This window comes from Pectinophora gossypiella, chromosome 9 (assembly GCF_024362695.1).
Source record: "Pectinophora gossypiella chromosome 9, ilPecGoss1.1, whole genome shotgun sequence".
Lineage (NCBI taxonomy): Eukaryota > Metazoa > Arthropoda > Insecta > Lepidoptera > Gelechiidae > Pectinophora > Pectinophora gossypiella.
In genome coordinates this window covers 6,962,598-6,988,134 of record NC_065412.1, presented here as the reverse complement: position 1 = coordinate 6,988,134, position 25,537 = coordinate 6,962,598, and the positions used below count along the sequence as shown (strand labels likewise).

Genomic DNA, 25,537 nt, shown 5'->3' with positions numbered 1-25,537 from the left:
AGAATTAGCGTAGCTTTTTTCCTTTATATACCGAATTGCTTCCAAATAAAAAGCTACCAAAACTAATAACTAGTTAAAAACTAAAATGCAACTGAGGGATAAAGTTTCGAAGAATTTATGGGAAGGGCGTTTCCTAAACTTATCGCCGGAATACCGAAGAAGTCAAGCCTTTCTGAGTCAGCGCCGTGCGGTAGAAAAAATATAGATAGGTAAAGGAGAGGATACACGAACGTTGCCGGTCACTGCTTCAGCGTACTGAGTGTCACGACCTCGCAATGTACAAATGCAGCGACGTAAGTACTTACGTACCGTACCCTTAACGCGTCGTATGTTCTCACACTCTAAGTAGTATCGATTCGAGAAAATCGTCTGTGTAATGAATTTTACAACATTCAATCAACGCGAATCTACTCGCCGTTTCTTTCTAAGATAATGATATATATCGTGCAAATATTAAGTAATATTGAAGATGTCCTTAAAAAAGGTTTAGTACGATCTACTCTGAACCGGCGTGCCTGTATGAAGCGATTGATCAATATAGAGGAAGCAAGAAACGTGTGTCAGGATCGATGCAAATGGAATTCTATAGTCTCTGGTTACCCCGGTGGGAAATAGGCGTGAGTTTATGTATGTATGTATTAATTTCAAACATCGACAAGTTTATATGGAGTAATCGAAGTTTACGTTTCCTTTTAACTATGAAGAAAGACTTCTAACAACTATGGCGGCCAGTCCGGTCAGTATTCAGTGAATGGGTCCATAGAGTTAAGAAGGGTCTAAAAACCTTCACGAGCAAATGGATTTAATTGTAAACCACGTGTCTAGTAACAGGACGAATACGAACTGTGTATTCAACGTCAACTACTTTCAGAACCCTCCTTTCGAGAGCTGAATTCTGCCTCTTTAATCCCCCTCATGTTTCTATAGTCATGAAGCTAATATCAAATGGAATTTTCCGTCGTAAAAATTTTGTTTTTTTTTTTAATTATTTTCGATTCCATATCCCTCAGTATTCATTACGATGTCACTTACACCCCGTACAAGTAGGTACAGGTACCTAGCCATACTAGTACACATTTATGGGTGTTAGTGACAACGTAACGAATTCTGAGGGGGATGATTCAGAACATGATTCTGATTTGATAACAAGAGGAATTTTTGTTCGCGGGAAATTAATGAAAATTTTAGTGTATTATAATTATATTCAGTTCCATACTTTTGCAACGAAAAATTCCACTTGATATTAACTCAGAATCATGAAATCACCCATCAAAGTTTTCGTTACGATGTCGCTAACACGCTGTATATAATATTCTTAGCGTATTGGCTAAAATATGACGTAATTAAACAGATTATCAACTTTGTGAATGATGTTGATATGGGACAGAAACAGGTAGTTCTCGTTTATGAGGGTAAAGACTTATACAAAATACCCATTATAGCTATGATTATTAGCCTCAGTTGAATCGCAGGGTAGGGCAAAGACCTGTCTCTCGTATAATATATATTCAATTAACTTTGCTATATTTGGACAACGCAATTTGCGACGCAATATATATAAAATAAATGACGCAATTTTCTACAAAGCCATCCATTACCATTAGCCGTAACCATAAGCCGATATGCAAATTGTACTTCAATATTTTACTTAGCGCAGACATCACGTGGAACTTGTTCTCAAAACAACAAAATCAATCTGGGAGCACGAGAGTGCCCCCGCGAAGACGAGCAAAGCAAAACGCAAGGGCAGGGCACTACCTACCTTTTCTCGAAACGTTTCGTTGATTTTTTTGAACCCTAATAACTCTGGTTTGGATTATACCACATAAACCAAATTCTCAGGATATATTGCTAACAGTGGATTTATTAAACATATAAAGTTTCAAACGCATAGCTATTATACTTTAGATTTTATTTTATGTGTTGTGAGGTGGAATACCAACCCCATCAACCCTAGGTGTCAGGATTACTATTGTCAGGGTAAAATTTTATTAATGTGCATAAATCCCCGATTTGACATTTATTGACTGACTGACTCACTGACGATCATCATAATTATAACGTACTTCCAGATGTCTTAGAAACACCATCACACGAACGTAAGGTGAAATACTATGGGCAATTTTATTGACTCATTGCCATTCTGTTATTACAGTTCTTTTAGGAACAAAACGGACAAGCCCCATATTTTGCCTAACGTGTACAGTTTATGAACTTTGGGTTTGTATAGGTAGCCCGTGTAGATCAATATGATCTCGTCTTGGCACATTTTACATGAAAATGTTTTTGCTGGGATAAAATATACCAAAAATATTGAATAAACTGAATAGAAATTGTTATTATCGGACCCAATACCAATCGAAGGAGTGAATTCCGAACGGGAAGCTATTTCAACAAGTCGCATTGGCCGTTGGATTTAATAGCCGACATCTAACCAAAACCCTTGTCATTAGAGGTTACCCTAAACAATGAACATTAAGGCACGGGCTTTAAGACGTTTTTTGTAGGCGTAAAATACAGATAACATTGCTACCACACCTGCTGCTTATGTTTAAAAAAACCGGCTAAATGCAAGTCGGACTCGTGCACGAAGGGTTCCGTACCATTGACTAGGAAAACAACAGGGGCGGTGACCATTTTAACCCCCCAGTAGTTAAACAAATTTCATATTGTAACATTTTTGATATCGAGCACAAATAGGCAATTAACATCGTTTTTCGTATGGGCCGTTAAATATTTATTGAATTGATAAAATACAATTCAATACAAATATACTTTATTGCACCAAAATAAAAGGAAATATTTACAAAAAACTTTTAACTAGGTACATGACAAATGGCGGCCATATCGCTTAAAGCGATTTCTTCCAGACAACCGTAAGGAGCGATATGTAAAAAAATAAGAATTGCTAATACATTATTTTAAGTTTACGTGGGTATTATCATAATTAAAACACATAATAACGGGTTCTTACCGCGTTTAAATCAGGGAAATATGAGACCCCGATTTAAAAGCGGTAATAACCTGTTATTATGTGTTTTAGTTGTAGGAATTGCAGTCAACTGATCATCTCTGACTTAGGTATCGATTGACTAAGAGAGCTCGGAACGAAAATACACACGTAAACCTGTTTCAATTTTCTTTGTATGTTGCACTTCACGCCTATAAAACTATTGGAAAACACTAGTGCAGGAAATATTCAATCCATTCAGTCGTTATCCCAGGATAGTGAAATTACAACATTGTGCGATTGTGCGAAACAATAGGATTTCCGCTCTTCAGGATTTCTCATCTATTACAGGAAACTCCGCGTAATACCTAGACAGACGTAGCAGACATCACAAGCCTAGATCTGTCCCACCAATAGATGCTACAAGACTCCATGTGATTACAATAGTATTGGGTTATCTGTTTTCGGAAATAATATCTTTGTTAAGAATAAGAATAAAATAAATTTATTGCCAGTAACAGTGATTAATACGCTTGTGGAGAGTTAGAAATTTCCCCGAGTAACGTACTATTAAGTATTATCTACACCCGGCGCCCACGAGCAAATTGCGAAAACTTTCTACGCAGATCATCTAAATTTAAATTATTGTTATTTTTTTTTTTTTGTTATTTTTATGAGGGACTTTCTAGGCTACGTTCACCAAAAACAATATAGATGGCGTAGTACTTTTCTCATTGCTCGGGTAAGTACATAATTATTCCAAAATACAATGTAATGGCAGAAGCATACTTATACATTACATTAATAATTTACAATAATAAATATACAGACAACTATAATATGACCAATTACTCTAGTTATGCAGCGGTCCCTGCACTAAGCTCAGCTTGTATCGCAGGGGCCAGAGTACGATTTCCTATGTTAGGATTTACAAAATGGACACACGTCTAGAATACAGAGCACTATGAAAAATTATAACTGCTTATATCAAAAGACACAATAGTGAAACAATATAAATATTTAAAATTAACAAAAATAAAACTTCTAGGTATGGAGTAAAAAAAAAATAATAATTGTAATTATATAAAAAAAAAAATTGTTGCTTAATATTTGAATCACAGTAAGTATAATAATTATGTTATTACCTACATTGCTGCTCTTTATTTTGATCAGAATAATAATGGGTGGAAGATGTAATTTTATTGTGCCTGGGTGGTAATAAAAAGGTTCATCATTTATACCCAAAAACAAAGGTAAAAGATGCATATGTCTGTTATCCATTAAATTAGAAGGTTAAACAAAGGAGAGTAAATATATTATGATTGCTCGTAGGACCGCTCGCTGTAGTGCAGAAGTTAAAATAACTTTGTTCAAATCGTTCTGCCAAACATTCTATACGAGCGGTTAGTCATACCAAAAAGTCGCTTGATGTGTTAAGGGTGCAATATAATAACGCATTCCGGGTTCTGATGGGTTTGCCGCGATACTGTAGCGCCTCTGGAATGTTCGCGGAGGCACAAGTGGACGGTTTCTGTGCAATCTTGAGTGAGCGAGTTGCTTCACTGCTGGACCTAGTGTGCGGCAGCTCCAACAGAATCCTGAATGCAATACCCGATAAATACGATTCGCCTTTAATGTGCCACCGGATTGGGATGGCGGGCGGATTTAAATCCGAATATCGTCCACCTTAGTTTGTAAAATTAGTAAGTATGTAAGTTTTTGTTACTTATCCTATGGATCTTATGTAGTCCGAATATATATTATATATTTTAATATTTTTTGAATTTGAAAGAAAAATCTGTACAGCGCTATCTATACTGTTGAGTAACGTAGCGTCGAAAGTCCCTCAATGTAAGAGCTAACATAGACTATAGTTTAATTGTTACTAACTAAATTGAAAAAAATAAATTACATTACTTACTGAAAAAAAATCTTTGAATTACTAGTTGACTGCGTAAAATACATTATTCAAATATTACATCAATACATTCAGACATTCTCAAAATGAAATAATCCAATTGACGTGGTGTAAATTCATTTTCAAAAACTTTGACAATGGAAATACTATCAACCGTATTTGAATTGAAATTAAATACCTTTATTTAGCAGGTAAAATTATTACACTTTGAATCGTCATTTTTTACATATCGAACGGCTGCAGCTTCTCACTGCAAGAGAAACCTCGGCACAGGGCCCTAGACTTTCTTAAAAAACATGAAGTATTGTTATACAATTCAGTAATTTAGCTGCTTAACATCAATTCTCAGACAGCTAATCCGACGCATTCATATCTTCTTCCTTTTTACCCGACCGCAACGAAGCAAAAGGAGCGTTATGTGTTTGACTGCTATGTATGTATGTGTGTACCCATGGATATTTGTCACTACCTAAATTCTAAACCACTTGTCAGAATTTAACAAATGAGGTGTCACTAGAAGCGGACATAAACTGAGGACATTTTTTTCCCCACAGTATCATGTTGGGTATCAAATGAAAGGGCCAAAGGGTTTATTAACTTGTATATTAAATATGTACATATTATTAGATTTCACCTGCGGGTTTGCTTGTATTTACGCGATAATTACGTCTGTAGCAACTACTCAGACATGTTCCGAATAGGTTTTATATCCAAATCTTGCATAATACACAATATGGAAGCACGTTATCTAAATAATGAAAACATTAAAACAATAAAAATAAAAGTTAAAAAACTAAAAACTTAAGTGGAATGCCAATCTTTTTTTTTTCCACGGCATACGACAACAGCTATCTCCTAAACATCACTCAATATTCGGAAGAATGTCAAATATTTTCTTCTTGTTTCATACTTTTTAGAGCGCGATTTTTCCATAGTCGGGTTTTAATTTTAAAACTTATTTTTTTTACAAAGATGTAAATTCCGAATGTCAATGGGAAAAGATTTAGTGATCTTATGCAGTCGACTAACATGAAAAAAATATACAATAAAAAATTATGTACATACCTACCTATAACATACGATTCTGAGTTGATATCAGTGAAAAATTCCACTTGATATCAAATCAGAGTCATGGTCTGAATCATCCCTCAAATTTTTCGTTACGATGTCACTAACACCCTGTGTTGTGATACCAAAGTTAAAATAGGTACTAATTTCTTTTCATAAATTAGAGTAACCTTAACCTTAAAGAATCTTATTTTTTTAATATAAAATATTGCATTGCACTGTTGAAAGTACTTCTTAGCCGTTACGGAGACTTTTCAGTAGAACTAATGGAAGGAATTTCTATTAAAATATTCAGGTCACATGTAATTGCTATTGCGTCTTGAGATTGGTACATGTCCACAGTCGGTGTTCCTAATTCCTGCTGGCGGATACCGTAAATTGTAAGAAAATACCTATCTGGCAGCCACTTCCTGGTTTAAAATAGACCGTTACCGGGAGCGCTCTGAGAGACTTAAGTGTTTTGGTACTAAACTAAAATAGGAATTATCTTCTTCTTCTATCGTGTGGGGTGTGAGGTGGATTACCAATCTCATCAATCCTGGTGTCAGGGTTATTATTGAGCCGCCAAAAGCCCCTGACGTGGCTTATGTAACAAATACATACTTACATCAGTAAGTAGTAACCGGGACCAACCGCTTAATGTGTCATCTCCATCAAGGCACGGATCTTACTTTCGGACAATTGGGTGCTTAGCGTGCAATATCCTAACCAAAGTTCACAAAGTGATTTTTGTAATGTGTCCCCACCAGGATTCGAACTCTTGAGCGCAACGCTCGACCACTGGACTACAGAAGCCACTAACAGGGACAGTCAGGACATGTAATTACTCCGTTAATCTACCTACAACCTAAGAATAAGGGAAAATACTACGTATAGAACGGCAACTCTCCGCTTCCCACCGGCGGCTGAGCTAGGTTTACCTCACGCCCTCGGTCTTACTTTAGCCTTCAATCGTACGGGCGCCCGGACGTCAGACGTCACACACACAGATGCGCGTGTACGATATCGTCAATGTCTGTGTAAAACGAGTTGTTTGTATGAAGTGTCCGTATTGTGCTACAGCGTAAACGTCATGGTAGCATCGAAACACCTACCTATTACTAAAGTATAAAACCTTACCATTTTATTGTTATTTCATTTACTTACAATAAACACGTTGAGGGGCAACCAGCATATCGTGAATACTGCAACCACGGTCACCATCATTTTTATCATCTGTGAAAGAAAAATAAATTAGAAATACAACCTGCGGGCCTAAAAGCGCAAACATTAAAAAAAACTTCATATCAAAAGCAATATTGCTATTTGACATTTGCACAACTTAGTACGCAATGTCAAACAAAATGTTTAATAGCAATATAGCTTTTTAGGATTAAATGCTTTAATGTCGCATTTATTTACAAAACGTAAAGTTTATATTTTCGCGGTACTTATATGTGTTCCGTCTTTTTTACTTTAGACAATACACTCTCAATATCATTTCCTTGTTACGAGTATCACCAAAATGGAATACCTTACTTTACAGTTATGACACCTCTCTATTTTGGCTCGTACAATACACAGGTCATAATACAGTCGTAACAAGGCGAGGCCGTATAACTGGAATACCTTTGCTCGGTCATCTTGGCGCAGGTGTTATTGAAAATACCTCGATAATACCGCGCCTACTCACTAATCCGTATTAGGGTAAGCAGAGTCTTAGGGGTAATAAAGGCTTAACCTCGTCATTTCTTCGACATATTTGGAGGAGCGATAGAATATATGCTAAAATTACTACGTAAAAACATAACCTCACGAGTATATTCCCAATTAAGGTAACTAGTCATAATATTAATCATAATTAATCATTTATTTGTAAGAACACAAAGTTAAAGATCTTATAGTGGGCTCTATTCACCCTAGTGGGCTATTTGGTAACACATATACTCACACATACATAACATCACTCAGCGCTCTTAGACACACATCTATCTGCAAACAAACAACTCAAAATCACTTAAGTAAGGTATATGAACAGTGCGCATAATGTTTTTATTTTAATAGCACAGAGTCTGTTGCTGATAATTGATTTGTTATTAGTTTAAGTTTCTTGTATTATTTTTAGGGGTCTGGCTGAAAATCGGCGTCGTATTGCCTCTCATGTGGGTCGATACGACATTAGCCGAGCTAGTACCCTTTTTAGTTTTAAGTCTTACATTTCATATTATGTTCAAATTTTAATATTAAGAAATTTATGTAACGTCTTAAACCTAAATAAAGATTCTATCTATCTATCTAAAACAGTGCATGAATACAACCTGCAAGTAGATTTGCAAATGTCTTTGTAATTATATTATTATTAACAGACTTATTTTTAAAGTTAAAGAATTCGTTGACGCAGTCAAAGGTACAATCAATGAGCAAAAGTGCAGTCACTGAGCCCAGCGAATTATTTGTAAACAGTGGTGAATTTATTAACCATTAGTTGTCATAATTATAAAATTTATGTTTTTGTAGGTGTTTTGGGTCTATTACAGAAACGACATATAACCAGGAGGTCTTAAGTGCAACTGTAACTTATCCATAATTAATTACTAGGTACCTAAAAAAAATACGTCAATTTTGAGACAATATTTAGGTACAAATTGCAAAAAAATGGAACCGAATGAAATCTCCGGTGGGTTTCATGAGTTACGTCAAAAACACAAAGCATAGACACAATTCCTTTACCTAATAAGAAACAAAGCACCATTTGTGTCTGTTTGTCGTCAGTGGAGCACTACGTAACATCTGTCAGAACGGTAGTTTAGCGTTTTTCCACTATCGTTTCTTTCTTATGATGAATAGGCAATTTCGGAGATAGAAATATCGTGCAATACAAGAAACTGAGGAAGAATAGGTGCTATTTACTAGGAAGCTCAAGATAGGAGTATAAGGGACAGTCTCAACGTTGACTTCGGACTATTGGAAAAAAGTTTGTCAAAGTTTGTAGATAAAAGATAGATTGATAGATAAAATACTTTATTGAGCACAATGGACACAAAATACAGAGACAAGGACAGCATATACAGAAAAGCACAACAGGCGGCCTTATTGCTCATGCAGCAATTTCTTCCAGGCAACCTTTGGGTACAGGAAAATTTTGTACAAGTATAATAATAGCGGGTTAATGCATTCTAACAAAATAAATAATTAAAAGAACAACCTACATAAAATACGTATAAGTACATTTAACTACATATTTATATTATACATATATATGTAACATTAATATAATATATATATGACTATTATACATAACTAAATAATTATAAATACATATAATAACACTATGGAAAGAGGAAAGATGGTTTACATAAAAGAAGAGGAGCCAGAGTTCACAAAGTGCGCCTTTACTTGTCCTTTAAAGGACTCCAGCGATGGTGCCCGCCTGATACACTCAGGTAGCAGATTCCATAGCCGGATAGCTCGCACCGTAAACGATTTATCATAAAAATTAGAGGAGTGGGACGGGAGTTGAAGGGAAAGGTTGTTAGAGGACCGAAGGTTGCGGTCGAGTGTTGAGGAGTGAAGAACGAATCGGTCCTTAAGGTAGGAAGGAGTATTGGGAAGAGAGAGAACTGAGTACAAAAGGGAGAGGATGTGACAGTCTCGCCGACGGTGTATAGGCAGCCATTTAAGTTGAGAGCGGTAGTCAGAAACATGGTCAAACTTACGCAGGCCGAAAATAAACCTAATATAAAGATTCTGCAGTCGCTCAAGAACTACTGATTTAAGAAAAAGTTGCTACTATTTTCTCAAAAGCGTATAAAAAGCGACAGAACATTATTACAACAAGTGAAATTGTAACTTAGGCCCAGTAATAAGTATTCTATACATAAATATGAAATAGACAAAACAGAAGGATTGGTGCTAATGCCTGTAAACACCATCTAATTTTATTTTAAGTTATATCCGTCATTTTCTTATCCGCCAGAAAGGAAAGGGACGGGTAATCGACAAGCATAAAATTTATGGAACACACGTCAATTTTAAGCACAAATCTAAAACAACCGTCTAAAAATTTTACACTGGCCAATAACCCGACAGGATTATGTTGACAGCACACGTCAAATGGTTTTCATACGAGCGAGATACCTTTTTTATTCGCCCGGGTTATCCATTCTAGTACTCATTCTTTCTAAAATTAAGAGCCGTCAATCATCCGTCCCTTTCCTTTTCGGTGGATAAGAAAATGACAGGTATAACTTAAAATAAAATTAGATGGCGTCTGCAGGAATTAGCACCAATGTGTCCTGTAACATGATGGACCAATGTTATGGGCCTTATTTTTTTTATGCAAGTTGTCTTTGATTACTTGTGCGGATACCACCCCGTTAGGGATTACGGGCGTGAGTTTATGTATGTATGTGTATATAAATACACAGTCGTCTCCAGTCGGTTTGACCATTATAGAACGCTCACTACCTAAACGCATTGGTCTAGAAACCTCGGTGACGCGTGGGTACTTAGTTCATCTTGCCATAAATGTACCTCGGATTACCACAGTCTATCGGGAAAATAGTCGTGAGCTTATAAATGTCATATTATATGCTGGTGTATAGATTAAAAATGGATATTGGCACGAGCTAACTCTACTATACTCACCCATTATGACAAATTAAACATTCGTTAAAAAGTTTTAGTTACCTACCTAAGTTGTATAGTAATCATCATCTTCTAACTTTGTTTTCCTTAAAATCTAAGTCTTTGATTTTCGTTTAAGTACTTAATCCGCGTAAATTGATAGCAACAGAAGCACACTTCAAGCGTCTTCGGTTTAGATTTGCTCCGACATTTCGAGGGATTATCCTTTGGTAGGTATTTTCGTTGAATAGAATTAAAGTATGTAACGCGAGAGAGCCCGCATTTCTTAGCAAAAGGACGGTCCGATAAAAGATAATTATCACTGCTCTAATACCTTATTACGTGTCGACTAAACTTTCTTGAAGTAAGAAAATGTACTTCAAGAATATTATTATTTTACTTCAACTAATCTTCTTCCTGGCAATTAATTTATGACAAAGGACACTCTCATTAGAATTTCTAAAGCAAAGTAGATACAAACTTTACAAATGTAATATTTCTGTGATAGCAAACAGACAATAAATTAAACATATATACCCTAAAATATATACCCTAAAACTTTGTACGAATGCAAAAAGACTACAACTAAGTGGCTTGAGAGCCAATTCTATGAGGATACGGAGAGACTTCTTTAGTAACAAAATAATAAATGTCTTGGCTAGTACATAGTACATGACATTAAGAATACCATTGGAAGTAATTTGTTACCTTTATTATCTACCAATATTTAACTATTGGATAGGCTTGCATAAGAAACAAATACGTACATACACACACATACACACACACACACACACACACACACACACACACCTACACACCCACATACACACACACCACACACACTTCATTTTGTATTAATTCCACTTCTTTATTGTAATAAAAATTTTGTCATTTAAGTTTAACTGAGCATGTTTGGTTTTAGTTTAAAAATTTTATATAACTGTACATGTCTAAGGAAGAAGAGCGGTGTCTCCTAACACAGGTTTATATTAACTTAACAGGGGACACCTGCACCTACAATAATGTAATCGCTGATGCAAATAAATATATATTTTATTTTATTTTATTTATTTTATTTTTTTTATAAACAAGTTATTTTTTCGTCTTGCCCAAACGAAACCGTCCGTGGTACTCTACCTATCATTATGTGGGTGTAGTGTGTGGGTGTTATGTGTGTGATAATTTTCAAAGCTGTGTAATGCTTTCAACTCACTTTTCTTTTAGAACTCTGCAATCTTGAGTCTCTTGCGCTCTGGGCTTCGCCCGGTGGTCTTCCGCCCCACACAACGTAAGCAATACGCGTATAAGTGCAGATCAGTGCGCATAGCGGAAGCGCAAACTGTAGCGCTAGCAAAGCGCAGGTATACTGTTCACTCTGTTCCGCTGATTCCCACTGTTCACCGCATATGTCGCTGTAAAAAACAGAAACATGAAAATTGGAAAACACAAAACAAACGATTAGTCCTGCTCCTGCAGTATTACCAGAACCCCCCCAGGGGTAATAACGAGTCCATTTAGTGCCACTGGAACAATTCGACATGCTTTAATGTAATGCTGCAAAAATTAAATGTTATCGGATCACTAACATTATAAATATTTTAGGTATACTAGGTACGTCCCAATCGGGCATTCGAGATATCTGGATTTGTCCCAGAATTTCATGTCTTGTCGCGTTTCCAAGATTATACTTTAGGTGCTGTCCTCGTATTTCCGAATATCAGTTTTGGTGACAAAGTTAGGGCTAAGCGGCTAGTTGCTAAGCATACAAACCCGGGTAGGGAACCTTTTAAAACATGTGTTAAATAATGTTATTATACTTTATATTGATATTCTACATTTAATTTATAGTTTCAGTTTAGTTTACATCATCTCATGTTAATTTACAGTGAAGATTCTAAGGTACTTTTTTTATTATTTTAATTGAAACTACCTGAAAGTGGTACTCAATATTTATGTTCTAGTCTGATTAAACTTACTTGGATTTTAGACCAAAATTTAATTATTAGATAAGTAGGTAAGTAGTAAGTTTCTGTCTGAAATGTAATTTCCTAAACTACATTAAGTATATTTACATTAGTTGTATTTTATAATACTAGTTACAATTTGTATATTGAATATACACCTCCTGACCTCTCGACACCAATCCGATTTTATTCTTTGACCTTTACAAACGCTCGCGCTCTTAGTACACTGTCTATACCAATCAAAACATGTCTTTACCATTTCGTTCGTCTCTAAAGTGTTACTTATGAAAGACTGGGTTCGACGCCTGAATGTGCAAACTTGAAAACCATAAATTCGCCAAACTTACCTTAATTCCTTTAGTTTGAACACTATTCTTTGAACAAACGAATCTTGGAAACGAACGAACTTTAGGAAAGTTTTAAATAAGTTAGTAGAGGTCCATACCCTAATACTAGTGAAGGTTCTTAATGCTAACGAGATTGGATCGTAGGTACTCAGTTCAATAACTTTTCAAACATTTACCATAAATTCACATTTCTTTCTCAGTCTTCCCGCATCCCATTACTATACGAATGTTAAATTATATATTCAATACCTACTTTTTGTTATTACCAATAGCTACAGTCATAAATCATAAACGGTGTTTTGGGAATTTCTTTTGCTGCCTCCAAAGACTAAAGTTAAAACGGAAAAGGAATATATTTTCAAAAACAAAGCGCAAAAGCTTTTCTTTCGTCGTTAACTTTGCAACTTTGTTCAAATACTACTACTACTGTTCAGGAGGAATGCGAAATTAATTCGACTAAATTCTATACAAACTTGGCAGGTATCACATTGTTTGCTGGGTTCTATCTATCTATCGTGTGGGTTGTGAGGTATATTACCAACTCCATCAACCCTGGTGTCAGGGTTATTATTGAGCCGCCAAAGGCCCCTGACATGGTTCATGTAACGACTACTTACTTACATCACGGAACATCTTTCTTTTTAGATGATCAGATGATCAGTCAGTAATGTCCTAACCAAACTAGGGAGTTGGTTTGGTTTGATTTGGATATCCTATCATAAAGTAGTTTTTGTAATATGTCCCCACCGGGGTTCGTACCCGGGACCTCCGGATCGTGAGCCCAATGCTCAACCACTGGACCACGGAGACCATGTTTGTTGGGTTGAAAACTTGAGACTCAAGACCTACTTATATTTTTCAGTTCAAATATGTTGAAAGCAACGAGCTGCCTTTTAGCGTAGCATATCCTTTGTAGAACTCAAATGGCATTCTTTGTCGAAATCGTAAATGCTAAAGTGGAACACTTGATTCGACTATACACAAAACTTTAATAGTTGGTTTGTGTGCGGGTATGGGTGGGGAAAGGCTGAAAGGTTTCATTTCACGTCACTGACATTTATATGATTGATTGTCGTGCTTGAATGTGAAAAATCCGCCCTACGCACCACTCACTTATTGACGGGTGTAATTAAGTATGTGATATATTAAAAGTTCAACAGGGCGACGGCTATCAATTTGTTTGTTAATTTAGAGCCAATACTTGTTAATTTACTGGCAAAAAAAGAAATGAATACCCATGAAATTGCTTTTTGAAATTAGTAACTTTATCGTGAATGTCTGCTACTTAGATAAAGTTATTAGATTTTTCTTTCACTACCATTCCCCTTGTCGCCTAATATGTAAAGGCTCTACAGTTTATATCCATGACTATATATTATGTAATGAAACCCTGGGCAAAATCACTAATACTTAATAGCCACTTTCTCACCCACATTTCCGTTCCTGATCGTTTACTGTTAGACTGTTGATCGAACGGATAATCAAATACTTGGTAGTAAACGAACGGTTGTACCGACAGCGGTAGTAGTTCAAATATTTCTCGATCGATTAGCTCTGTCGAGAGCCCGAGTTCCTCGTGTCCACTAGAGAAACGTTTGATTAAAAACAAATACTTAGGTACTCTGTCCTTATAACTCCTAAGTCCATAGACAACTTGGTGTCACATGATTAAATAACTGTATGAAAAAAGTCTCGATACTAGGTTTGCTGTTTACTTCATACCATACAAAATTTCAAATCGTTCTTTATTTAAATAGGTAATTAGTTATTTCAATGAGAATATGCAAGCTGATTGTGTAAATGGAATATTTCAAGTAGAATTGATTACTTTGTTAAGCAATATAGCGTCGTTGCCAATTTAAAAGCTCTCATGTGTCGCCCTCACCAAATTTCTTTTAATTGTCAGGATCGAATAGTATTGTGCTCCTAAAACATTCAGTACAAACTCTTATGTACGTTAATAATATTTTTCTACTCCTCTACTTTAATCTGCCATTTAAATAACCAAAAAGTCTAATATAAGTACATACATAATTAAACTCTTTGAAAAAGTGTACGCTCTATGGCCTATAAAAGCATTGTTTACAAAGTGTAACTGTACTATAATGTCGCCAAAAAGCATTGTTGTTGTTTTTTTTTTTTTGACCTGGAAACTGGCACCTTTACTTTGTTTGGTGCCATAGATCATCATCATCATCATCAATTTAAGAGCCACGCTCTTGTCGGTGCAGCATTTCTGTAAAATACTCTCCATGCTACTTTTTTAGGGAAAAATAGGGCAGTGGTGCCATAGATATACTATAAAAAAAAAGTATACATTTGCCGCCATTTTCCCGCGCGTTGGAAAATAAATTGGAAAATTTTTGTGTTTCGTTTAAAATTACGTCGTCGTAGAAAAAGTATTGTATGCAACGTTGTATAACTAGGTCAAAAAATGCTCGTGGCGTCTCTTATTGCGATGTTCGCCAAGGCTCACATCGCAACTCACGCCACTCGCATTTTTTGACCCTTCTTATACAACTGTTGCATAAAATACTATAATAATATCTATTATCTTTTAATATTTTTAATACACAGTCATACAAAAAAAAATCAGCCGGAAGTCTTTTTAATTTCTGTAAAATTGACCCGATTGCACATAATAGATTTTAAATTGGCAACGACGATAACTACCTAACCTTGGAAAATGTTTATCGTAAATAAATATCTCTGGCATGGATACACTATAGGTAATTATGCATCGCTAAGAGTACAATAGAAGCGCTAAGACTACAATAACAACGAACTTAAGAACGAAAGATCTCACATGTACGGCCTATCTAAAAGTAAATGTAGATAAGGAAAAGCTTATAGAGGTCCTAATCGGAAAGGTGAGACACTATTTCCTGTATTCGTGATCCCTAGTTTGGTTAGGACATTGCAAACTGATCACCTGATTGTCCAAAAGTAAGATGATCCGTGTTCCTCACAACCCACACGATAGAAGATTTCCTGGCGGATTTAAAACTCCTACGTGTGGCAAATGTATGAAAATACAGGTTCTTCTTCTATGGTGTGGGTTGTGAAGTAGATTACAAGTGTAAGATGTATTTACAGAAAAATAGGTAGCAGTTACAGAATAAAGTCGGTCGTACTAATGCAATATAGGTAGGTACTTACCCACAATTTTTTTTTTTCAAAATATATATGTACTAGAATTTTTGTTACCTTTATGTTATTGCGGGCGTATATCATACAAATAGAAATAAAAACATAACTTTTACATGAACTCACACACTGCACGCCTCGTGCCACGGAGACGGCCTCTGCAGCTGTGAGACTATGGGTATAGGCGCGGCGGTGGCGAGCGCGCCGGCCCAGACGGCGGCAACGACGAGCTTGGCGTGCGCGCGGCCCAGCCGCGGCTGCAGCGGCCGCATGATGGCCATGTAGCGATCGATGGAGATGGCCAGCAGCGTGTACGCGCTCACCAGCACCGACACGGCCTGCGAGTAGTTGACCACCTTGCACATGAGCGCGCCGAACGGCCAGTAGCGCAACGCGAGGGTCGACACGAACGTGAATGGCACGCAGAACAGCGTCATGAGGATGTCGCCCACGGCCAGGTTCACGATGAAGTAGTTGGTGACGGTTTTCATGCGCGGCGACGTCTGCACCACCCAGCACACCAGCCCGTTGCCTAGCAGCGCCACCACGAACACCGCCACGTACATCACATACACGCACGCTTGGAACACCGGTGACGTCATGAAATCCTCCGATGACGTCTCGAACACGCAGGTCACCTGCTGCGGCCACGAGAAATTGTAGTGGGACTCATTGTACAAGCTCGCATTTCGAAGGCAGTCTGACGTCACGCAATATAATTGTTCAAGCAGTGCGTCATCCATAATCTTAGTTTAAAACATAATTCGAATGTCAATAAAACTGTCTTATTTCACATTCTTCCATTCCTTCGGCTTCCACACCTGAAACAATAGAAATTGAGTTATGAACAAATGGCGGTTACGTGTAGACGACATCAAAGCGATAAAAGGAAACACGCTTTCTGAACTTTATTTGAATAGGTATATAGATTTTAGGTACATTTAATTTCAACTTACGACTTATAGGAAAATGCCGTTTAGTACTTATTTTTTATACTTATTTAAGATGAAAACAGAATGTGGCAAATACTGTAGTGACTACCAAGTTATTTTATGGCTTTCAGTGCGACAGTTACTACAATCGAAATGAAATACAATAAAGCTATCGCTTTGAAGTTAAGTGACACTTTGTTTGAAAGACCAAGAATTCGTACACGAAAATAAGAAAATCTCTGAAAAAGTTAGAATTTCCTAGATAAGTTGTTGTAAAGAAGTCAGTGATATCAAAAATAATAACTAAACAACTCATAAACTGCCTATATACGTCCCACTGCTGAGCACAGGCCTCCCCTCAATGGACCGGAGGACTAAACAACTAAATAATAATAATTCATGAGGTAGGAACTTTTATTCTATAATAGAAATAGTTAATAATCTTAGTTTTAAACGTTACGTAATATATACATAATAATATTACGAATGCATAGACGTGATACATTTATTAAATAGGTGTTGATTTTTTCCCTGCTTCAATGTATATTTATTTTACAGTAATAAGTAACTATTACATTATTTATATCATAGTAGCTAAGGATACTAAAATAAGATGATCAGATATTACTCCTATCGATTCTTAACGAGTACAATAAGGAAATGAGTGATGCGTTTATATGCAATGCGAATAAAAATAGACACATGGCCTGATTCGGGGTCCCTCCATATTTTTTTTCGCAAATATAAAAAGCTTTTATTGTTTTATACCTGTAAGTAGTCTCAGGCAAAGTATGATGGATTAAGCTAAGCCCTCAATCTGACAAGTGAAATAAATCTGAATCGTAACAATAGCAGGTACGGTTTCATAACATCGTCTTGTATTATGATTAATAACTCTGGGGTTCGTAAGCAATATGGTAAAGTTAAATTATATTTCACACCATTCGAATCTGTGTGGTTTGTTAATAACAATATAACATGGCATAGGCTCATGACTACTGAGGTGAGGATGTTGTTCATATTAAGAGGCAATAATCCATATGTCCAAATTTTATTTACACCATAAACAAAACAGTTACAGAACAAAATAATGAAACAAAAACAAAAATAAAATTAAGTAAAACTAAAACAAATATACAAAACTCCAAATAAAATAAATTATGTACAATTAACACTTAAACTAAACCTTAATTAAAAAGCCCACCTTGAATCGTACCTGGTGCAAATGTACCAATAATGCTGTCTCTGGCAAAACAACAACCAACAACAACTCAACTCAACAATCAACAACAACACAACTTTAATGATTAAAAGAAGATTTTGTGTTTATTTTTAGATTTTAAATCATTCTTAAAAATTTTGAGTCCGAGAAAGAACGAAAATATCAACTTGCTTTGACGCTTCGAATGAGATATATCTGAAATCTGTTGATAAAAGGAGACGTTTCGATTCAACGTCCTTTCATCTAACTTATCATTACAGCAGAAGAATCTTAGTCAGCAAATACATATTAGATAATTACCCAGTGATACTTGTAATGTCCATTTCTTCCGTCTCAATCGTGGTCAAAACTGACCACCACTGGGCCGCGAAAACTAAGTTATTACAGATTGCTAAGTTACTTTCATTACACTAAGTGATTACACCCTTACAAAAATATTTGTAAGTATTATGATTTTAACTGATTTTCAAAATCTTTATTCTAAATCTTGTAATACGTGCAAAAAGGCCTAATGGTCCCTGATAAAAAAAAAGGTTGGGATCTAACATCGTCAACTTCTTTTCCATACGCCACGGAATCTGGAATTGCCCTATCGTTTATCAATTTTATCCTGTGGTCGGTTTTTTTAAGGAAATGACTAACATCTGGTCTTTGAAACCGAAGGGAAATCCAGGCCATTTAATGGCTATGCCACATCATTGCCGTGACTCCGTAAAATTTTCTCTAGCATGTGGATTTCGGATAGATAATTTCAAAGTAGAGGCTTGAAAACTAAGAACTCATATAAAAGATAGGTTGGTTGAATTATGTGGAAATATGTTTTCGTAGACAAGAAAGTTGTGCCTAAATAAACTAATCTGCACACAACATGTGTACGTAGCATGCGTACGTGACAGTGACCTAGATTCTTAGGTAATTTGTGGCTTAAACAGCTACGTTCATTAAATGCGTGGTCACGGGCGACCGTTATATACACGACAGGACAAAAATAAAAAAAAGTTTATGACACGAATGTTACGTAAATCACATCGTAGCCTACACGATGTAATGATGCGTTAAGTTGGCCGGCTGGTCCCTTATCAATAAACAAATATTCGTTAGTTATCTTAAGACACTAATACCAAAAGGGATTTGCACGCCCTCGATATTAACCCCGCCAGTAGAAAGGGAACCAGATCAATTAGGACAGTTTCTCTCCGACATTATTTAGACAATGTCCTAGGGGCAAAATAGCACTCAGCGCTCCCAGTTTGTCCAGCAGAATATTGAATTGTAAAACAGTTAATCTACAATAGAGTAATAGACCACGCAGCAGGAAAAAAAAACACAAGTTACTCGTATCTATTTGTCCAACCACTAAGGCTGTCTACCCAATAAGGAAAATACCCATTCATGTATACTGGTGTTTAAAATGTCTCCCAAAAGATTTTCACGCAATACTTTACAATTTAAATTTAATATTTCATGGCTGAAATTGCCGAAGGTGGTGTAGGATAATGTTGGTTGTGCAAACTAATTAAATTATACTCTATAATGTAATAAGATTGTGTAACAGCGAATTTTAGGAGACCAGGGGAAATTGGCTCTGTTTCTGTTGTTTATTAGGTAGATTTACGTAAATAACAGTCCCATACTTATATTATTAGAATTATAATAATTAGAATTCTCCATTTATCATTCTAATAATGTCGTTAATCGACTAAAGTGTTACTAGTATATTATTATTAATATTAGCGTCAATATGACAAGTAAGATAGACATACAAAAGTAACTACAGGCTTCTTAATCTAATTATTATGTTCATAATTGTCATTACTTATATCAATATGATATTTAGGTAAATGAAATGATCACAGGAAATGATGATGGTATCTATAACAAGTTCATCGTATTGGCCTTAATATATTTTTTACTGTAATATATTTTGCTCTGGCAATTTAAGTATTTACGCAATGGACTTTGCCTACTTAGTCTTACAATACAGTCCGCTTATCACCATCTTGAAGGAGTTTTATTTACACCGGAGCTAGCACCGCCATATAGACCACAGCAATTCATCATCATCAGCCGTACGACGCCCACTGTTGGGCATAGGCCTCCCCCAAGGATCTCCACGACGATCGGTCCAGCGCTGCCCGCATCCAGCGGCTTTCCGCGACCTTCACCAGATCGTCGGTCCACCTTGTAGCGGGCCTATCCACTAAGCGTCGTCCGACACGCGACGAATTATGAGACATTATTATATCTACATATATAAACATAAAAACAGCCTATATACGTCTCATTGTTAGGCACGGGCTGCCCTCTATCTACCGGAATATAAAGCACATTCCACCATGCTGATCCATCTTCTATATCTACCTATATGTTTATCTATATTATCTATACAGGGTTAGTGACATCATAACGAAAACTTTGAGGGATGATTCAAGCCATGATTCTGAGTTGATATCAAGTGGAATTTTCCGTCACAACAGTATGGAACGGCAAATAATTAAAAAAACACTGAAATTTTCATGAATTTTCCGTCAGGAAAATCCACTTGATATCAACTCAGAATCATGGTCTGAATCATCCCCTTCAGTAAGTATTTGTTACGATGTCACTAACAGCCTTTCTTCTTGTATGTACTTGTACAAGGTGTAAACGACATCGTAACAAATACTAGTTACGTTACGTTTGAGGGGGATGATTCAGCTCATTATTCTGAGGTAATATCAAGTGGAGTGGAATTATTAATGAGCACTTTCCCACCGGGTGCGATTCGGTCTTTTTGACTAGAACTACCTGTTAAGGTCGACATGTATTTTGAAAACTTGACATGTGTTTAGTATTAAGGTTTATTTATAAATTATTTAATTATAACTAAATTTTGTATCTATGTGTAATTAGACTAAGTTTTTAACAGTGTTTAGTTTTAGTACTAACAGTGATTATGCTAACTAGCACCGTTAAACCATGGTTTGTGTCGATGTTTAACATCTTGTTTTTATGTCGTCAATAACCATCAATCCGCACTGAGCCCGCGTGATGGTCTAAGGCCCGATCTCCCTATCCATCCATAGGGAAGGCCCGTGCCCCAGCAGTGGGGACGTTTATGGGCTGATGATGATGGTGATGATGACATCTTGTTTTTATGAATAAATAAAATAGAAAAAAATATTAAAGAGATTCTAATGTATAATTAATTATTACTTCAGGTACCACCGAAGACAACTACAAATTTACATGCAGCAGCTCATGAGATGGTGCCATTCTTATCACACTTTTAAAGCCTAAATGAAACATTCATCTTCTGTCTTGCTCACACACCCGCCCGGGCGCACGCGTCATATCACTGGTTCGTCATTACGTGATTTTGTGTTGTTCGAGTCACACTGTTATTATTTGTTTTCTTCAAGAAAGTGATTATGGGTAAACGAAAACGTTCAAGATCGAGATCTAGAAGCGAAATACAAAGAAAAGTGAAAAAATTGGAACGGAAACTGGAAAAATATAAAAAACATGCTTCAAGATCATCATCGTCGTAGACTGTTGATAATCCAGGTAACAATTTATTCGTATGACTATGTTACCATTCGTAATACAGATAAGTTGAACGACACTACTTGAGTTTAAAATAATTTAACAATCAATATTCGTGGCATTTCGTATTTATTGATATTTCTTAAACAATTATTTGTTTATAACTTACCCTCATTTCTAAAATAAAATATGCGGTTTATGTGTTTCGTATTTACACACAATATCTCATTATGTAAAAGATACATAATACATATATATATATTACATATTATGGGGTACTTAAAGGACCAAGTCTGTGAAGGTTCTTTTTCTCCACGTTTATCGTGTTGAGACTTGATATGTTATTATCTTTTACCTCCACGTTTAATTGTGTCGAGATGTTTTTACCTCCACGTTTATCGTGTCGAGATGTTTCTACCTCCACGTTTATCGTGTTGAGATGTTCTTACCTCCACGTTTATCGTGTCGAGATGATTTTACCTCCACGTTTATCGTGTCGAGATGTTTTTTACCTCCACGTCTATCGTGTCGAGAGATATATATCCACGTTCATCGTGCAGAGTGTAAGTTTGCTTTAAGTAAGTACTTTACGTACTCTTGCAGAAAGACAATGGACAACGGATGAATTCGAAAACACAGATAATTTCACAAATCCAGACGACATCATCACCTTAGAAGATGAGGAACCTTTACCTGGCCCATCAGGACTGCCAACCCCGCCAGCGGCCACTGCATCACATACATCCAACAATGAAGAACTCATTAACGAAGGTCAGTCGGTGGACGAACCCTCTGCTTTGGATCCTGAAATCCTTCAAATATTAGGCGATGATCCTAACAATCTAAAGGAGTATGGCGAACTTCTTCATAAAGACTTAGCATCAAGGTGGTCGCATATAGTAATGAACGGATTAGACAAAGAAATTAAGCAGGAACTTTTAAAAAAGTACCTTACACCTGAAAATTGTAAAAACCTAAAAGCACCTAAACTTAATTTGGAAGTTAAAGCTGCACTGAATGACTTCAGCATAAAGAAGGATTCCTATAATCAGACGAAGCAAAATCAGCTGTCGAGCGCACTTGCCGCTATAGGATCAGCTTTAAATATGATACTTACATCAAAAGATTCGTCAAACCAAGTATTCCAACAACTAATACAACCTCTTAGTGACGCTGCTCGCTTAATCTGTGATTGTCATTACAAAGAATCCGTTTCTAGAAGATTCGATATTACAAAGACATTAAATAAAGAAACCAAAGATATGGTAAAAAACAGCAAAATTGATGAATACCTGTTTGGATCAGATTTAGTCGATCAATTAAAGTCTCACAAAGCTATTGCCAAGTCTGGGTTGGAGATGAAAGCAGCAAACACTGTGCGTGTGGCCTTTAGACAAACTCCGACAATCCAAACTCATCGGGGAGCTTTAAACGCGAGGGGGACGACGCGGGTACCTGTCGGCGGGACGCGTCGAAATCCCACACCTCGGAGGCCGGCGCAGGCACCAGTGCGAGAACAACAATACTCGCAGCACACATCCAACCCCGCTACGGCGACGCGGAATTACAACTCGCGTGCACGAACGACGACGCGGAGGCGATAGTAAATGACCAGGTACCTATAGCAGGAAGATTACAATACTTTATCGATGAATGGACCAATATAACAGATGACCCCGTGATTTTGTCATGGGTTAGAGGTTATATAATACCGTTTAAAAGTGACCCATTCCAGGGGCCTACTCATAGCGTAAATCTACAATCCAATATATTGACTCACTGTATAAATAAACTTAAAAAATCTAACTTTATATCCCCATGTGACCCTTGCGAAGAACAAATACTTTCGCCAATATTTACAGTACCGAAACCTAATAATAAACATAGATTTATCCTTAACCTAAAACATTTAAACAAATTCATTCAGTTAGACCATTTCAAAATGGAGGATTATAGAACTGTACTAAAATTAATAGAAAAAGATTATTATATGGCAAATTTAGATTTGAAGGATGCTTATTTTCTCATTCCTATCGATAAGGAAAGTAGGAAAAAACTACGTTTTGAATGGGAAAATTGCCTATATGAATTCAATGTTTTACCCTTTGGCCTCTGTACAGCCCCATTTGTGTTCACCAAACTTCTGAAACCTATTCTTCAGTACTTACGTGGTTCTGGTTTTCTGTCGGTTGCATATCTTGACGATATCTTGTGCATTGGCGAATCATATGAAGAATGCCTATCGAATGTTATTGCCACAAAAAATCTCTTACAATCATTAGGCTTTGTAATTAATACAACCAAAAGCAACTTAGTACCTAGTAATACTTGCCAATATTTGGGTTTTGTGTTTAACACAATAGATATGACAATATCATTACCAAATGAAAAGAGACAGCGTATTCTAGACCGAATCAATGCGTGCTTAAAAGTTAAAAAATGTACTATACGCTATTTTGCTGAATTTATTGGACTTTTGACTTCCGCATGTCCCGCAGTTCGATATGGGTGGCTTTATACGAAGCTATTTGAACGGGAAAAGTTTTTAGCATTAGATAACACAGATAATTATAACAAAAACATGTTACTACCTTCCAGTATCCACAATGACCTTTATTGGTGGCAAAGAAACATTATGTCGTCTTGTTCACCAATTAGTACTAACAAGTTTCACATTGAAATTTTCAGTGACGCATCTGAAACAGGTTGGGGAGTATCATGCGCAAATAAAAGTTCTCATGGTAATTGGACACTATCTGATATGTCATGTCATATTAATGTATTAGAGTTGAGAGCTGCTTTTTACGGCTTACGAATATTTGCATCTAATTTAAGTGACTGTGATATTTTACTTAGAATTGACAACACTACTGCCATATGTTACATTAACCGAATGGGCGGTGTACAACACCCACACTTGAATCAACTGGCACGTGAGATTTGGCAGTGGTGTGAAGTAAGAAATATTTATATATTCGCATCCTATATTAAATCCGCAGATAATATAGTGGCCGATAGGGAATCAAGAAAATTAAAAATTGATACGGAATGGGAATTGTCTAATGATATTTTCCTCAAAATTATTAAGACGTTTGGTTTGCCTGAATTTGATTTGTTCGCAAGCTCACAAAATTTTAAATGTCATAGATTTGCTTCATGGAAACTTGATCCGCTTTCTGAGGTTGTAGATGCATTTACTTTTGATTGGAAAAGCATATACTTTTATGCCTTTCCGCCATTTAGCATTATAACAAAAGCGTTACAAAAAATCAAAGCCGATAAAGCAGAGGGCATATTAATAGTGCCTAATTGGCCATCACAGCCGTGGTATCCACTTTGGTCGAGTTTGGTAGTGTCACAGAAACTATACTTTGGACCTGATAAATATTTACTGTATTCACCTTTCAGACAGTGCCACCCGTTGCATGCAGACCTTATCCTGGTGGCAGCGAAATTATCAGGACGGCGCTAGTCAACTCCGGTATGCCCTCAGCTTCCCTAAATATTTTTATGGCCTCATTCGCTCCGAATACTCTTAAACAATATGATTCATGTTTGAGATCGTGGTGGACATTTTGTAATAATCATAATTATAACATTTACAATGCCAGTGTGGTACAAGTAATTGAATTTCTAACATCAAAATTTGAAGAAGGGTCTAGGTATAGTACATTAAATACATTAAGATCAACTCTCGCTATTATATTGGATAAACAAATTATGAGTGACAGTTATATTAGCAGATTTCTTAAGGGTGTTTATAAATTAAGGCCATGTGCACCCAAATACGATGTAGCGTGGGATACCAATATTGTACTTAATTATCTGTCTCAATTTTTTCCACATCATGACTTAT

At 36.3% G+C, this 25,537-nt stretch overlaps 2 protein-coding genes across 2 annotated transcripts in view; one reads left to right on the top strand and one right to left on the bottom strand.

The window, feature by feature from the left end:
- The window catches only part of LOC126369519 (RYamide receptor-like), a 30,924-nt gene extending 14,104 nt beyond the window's left edge, over positions 1-16,820 (bottom strand). The window contains exons 1-3 of the mRNA XM_050013997.1: positions 16,129-16,820; positions 11,758-11,956; positions 7,083-7,151 (exon numbers count right to left, since the gene is read on the bottom strand). Coding sequence (XP_049869954.1) covers positions 7,083-7,151; positions 11,758-11,956; positions 16,129-16,745 — 885 coding nt within the window. The 5' untranslated portion in view covers positions 16,746-16,820. The remainder of the gene's footprint in view (positions 1-7,082; positions 7,152-11,757; positions 11,957-16,128) is intronic.
- A 4,746-nt stretch (positions 16,821-21,566) lies between these two features.
- On the top strand, positions 21,567-25,162 carry LOC126369785 (uncharacterized). The gene is made up of 3 exons (XM_050014350.1): positions 21,567-21,570; positions 22,285-23,296; positions 25,090-25,162. Exons 1-2 carry the CDS (start codon positions 21,567-21,569, stop codon positions 23,283-23,285), a joined length of 1,005 nt encoding a protein of 334 aa, XP_049870307.1. The 3' UTR covers positions 23,286-23,296; positions 25,090-25,162.
- Positions 25,163-25,537: the final 375 nt, after the last annotated feature.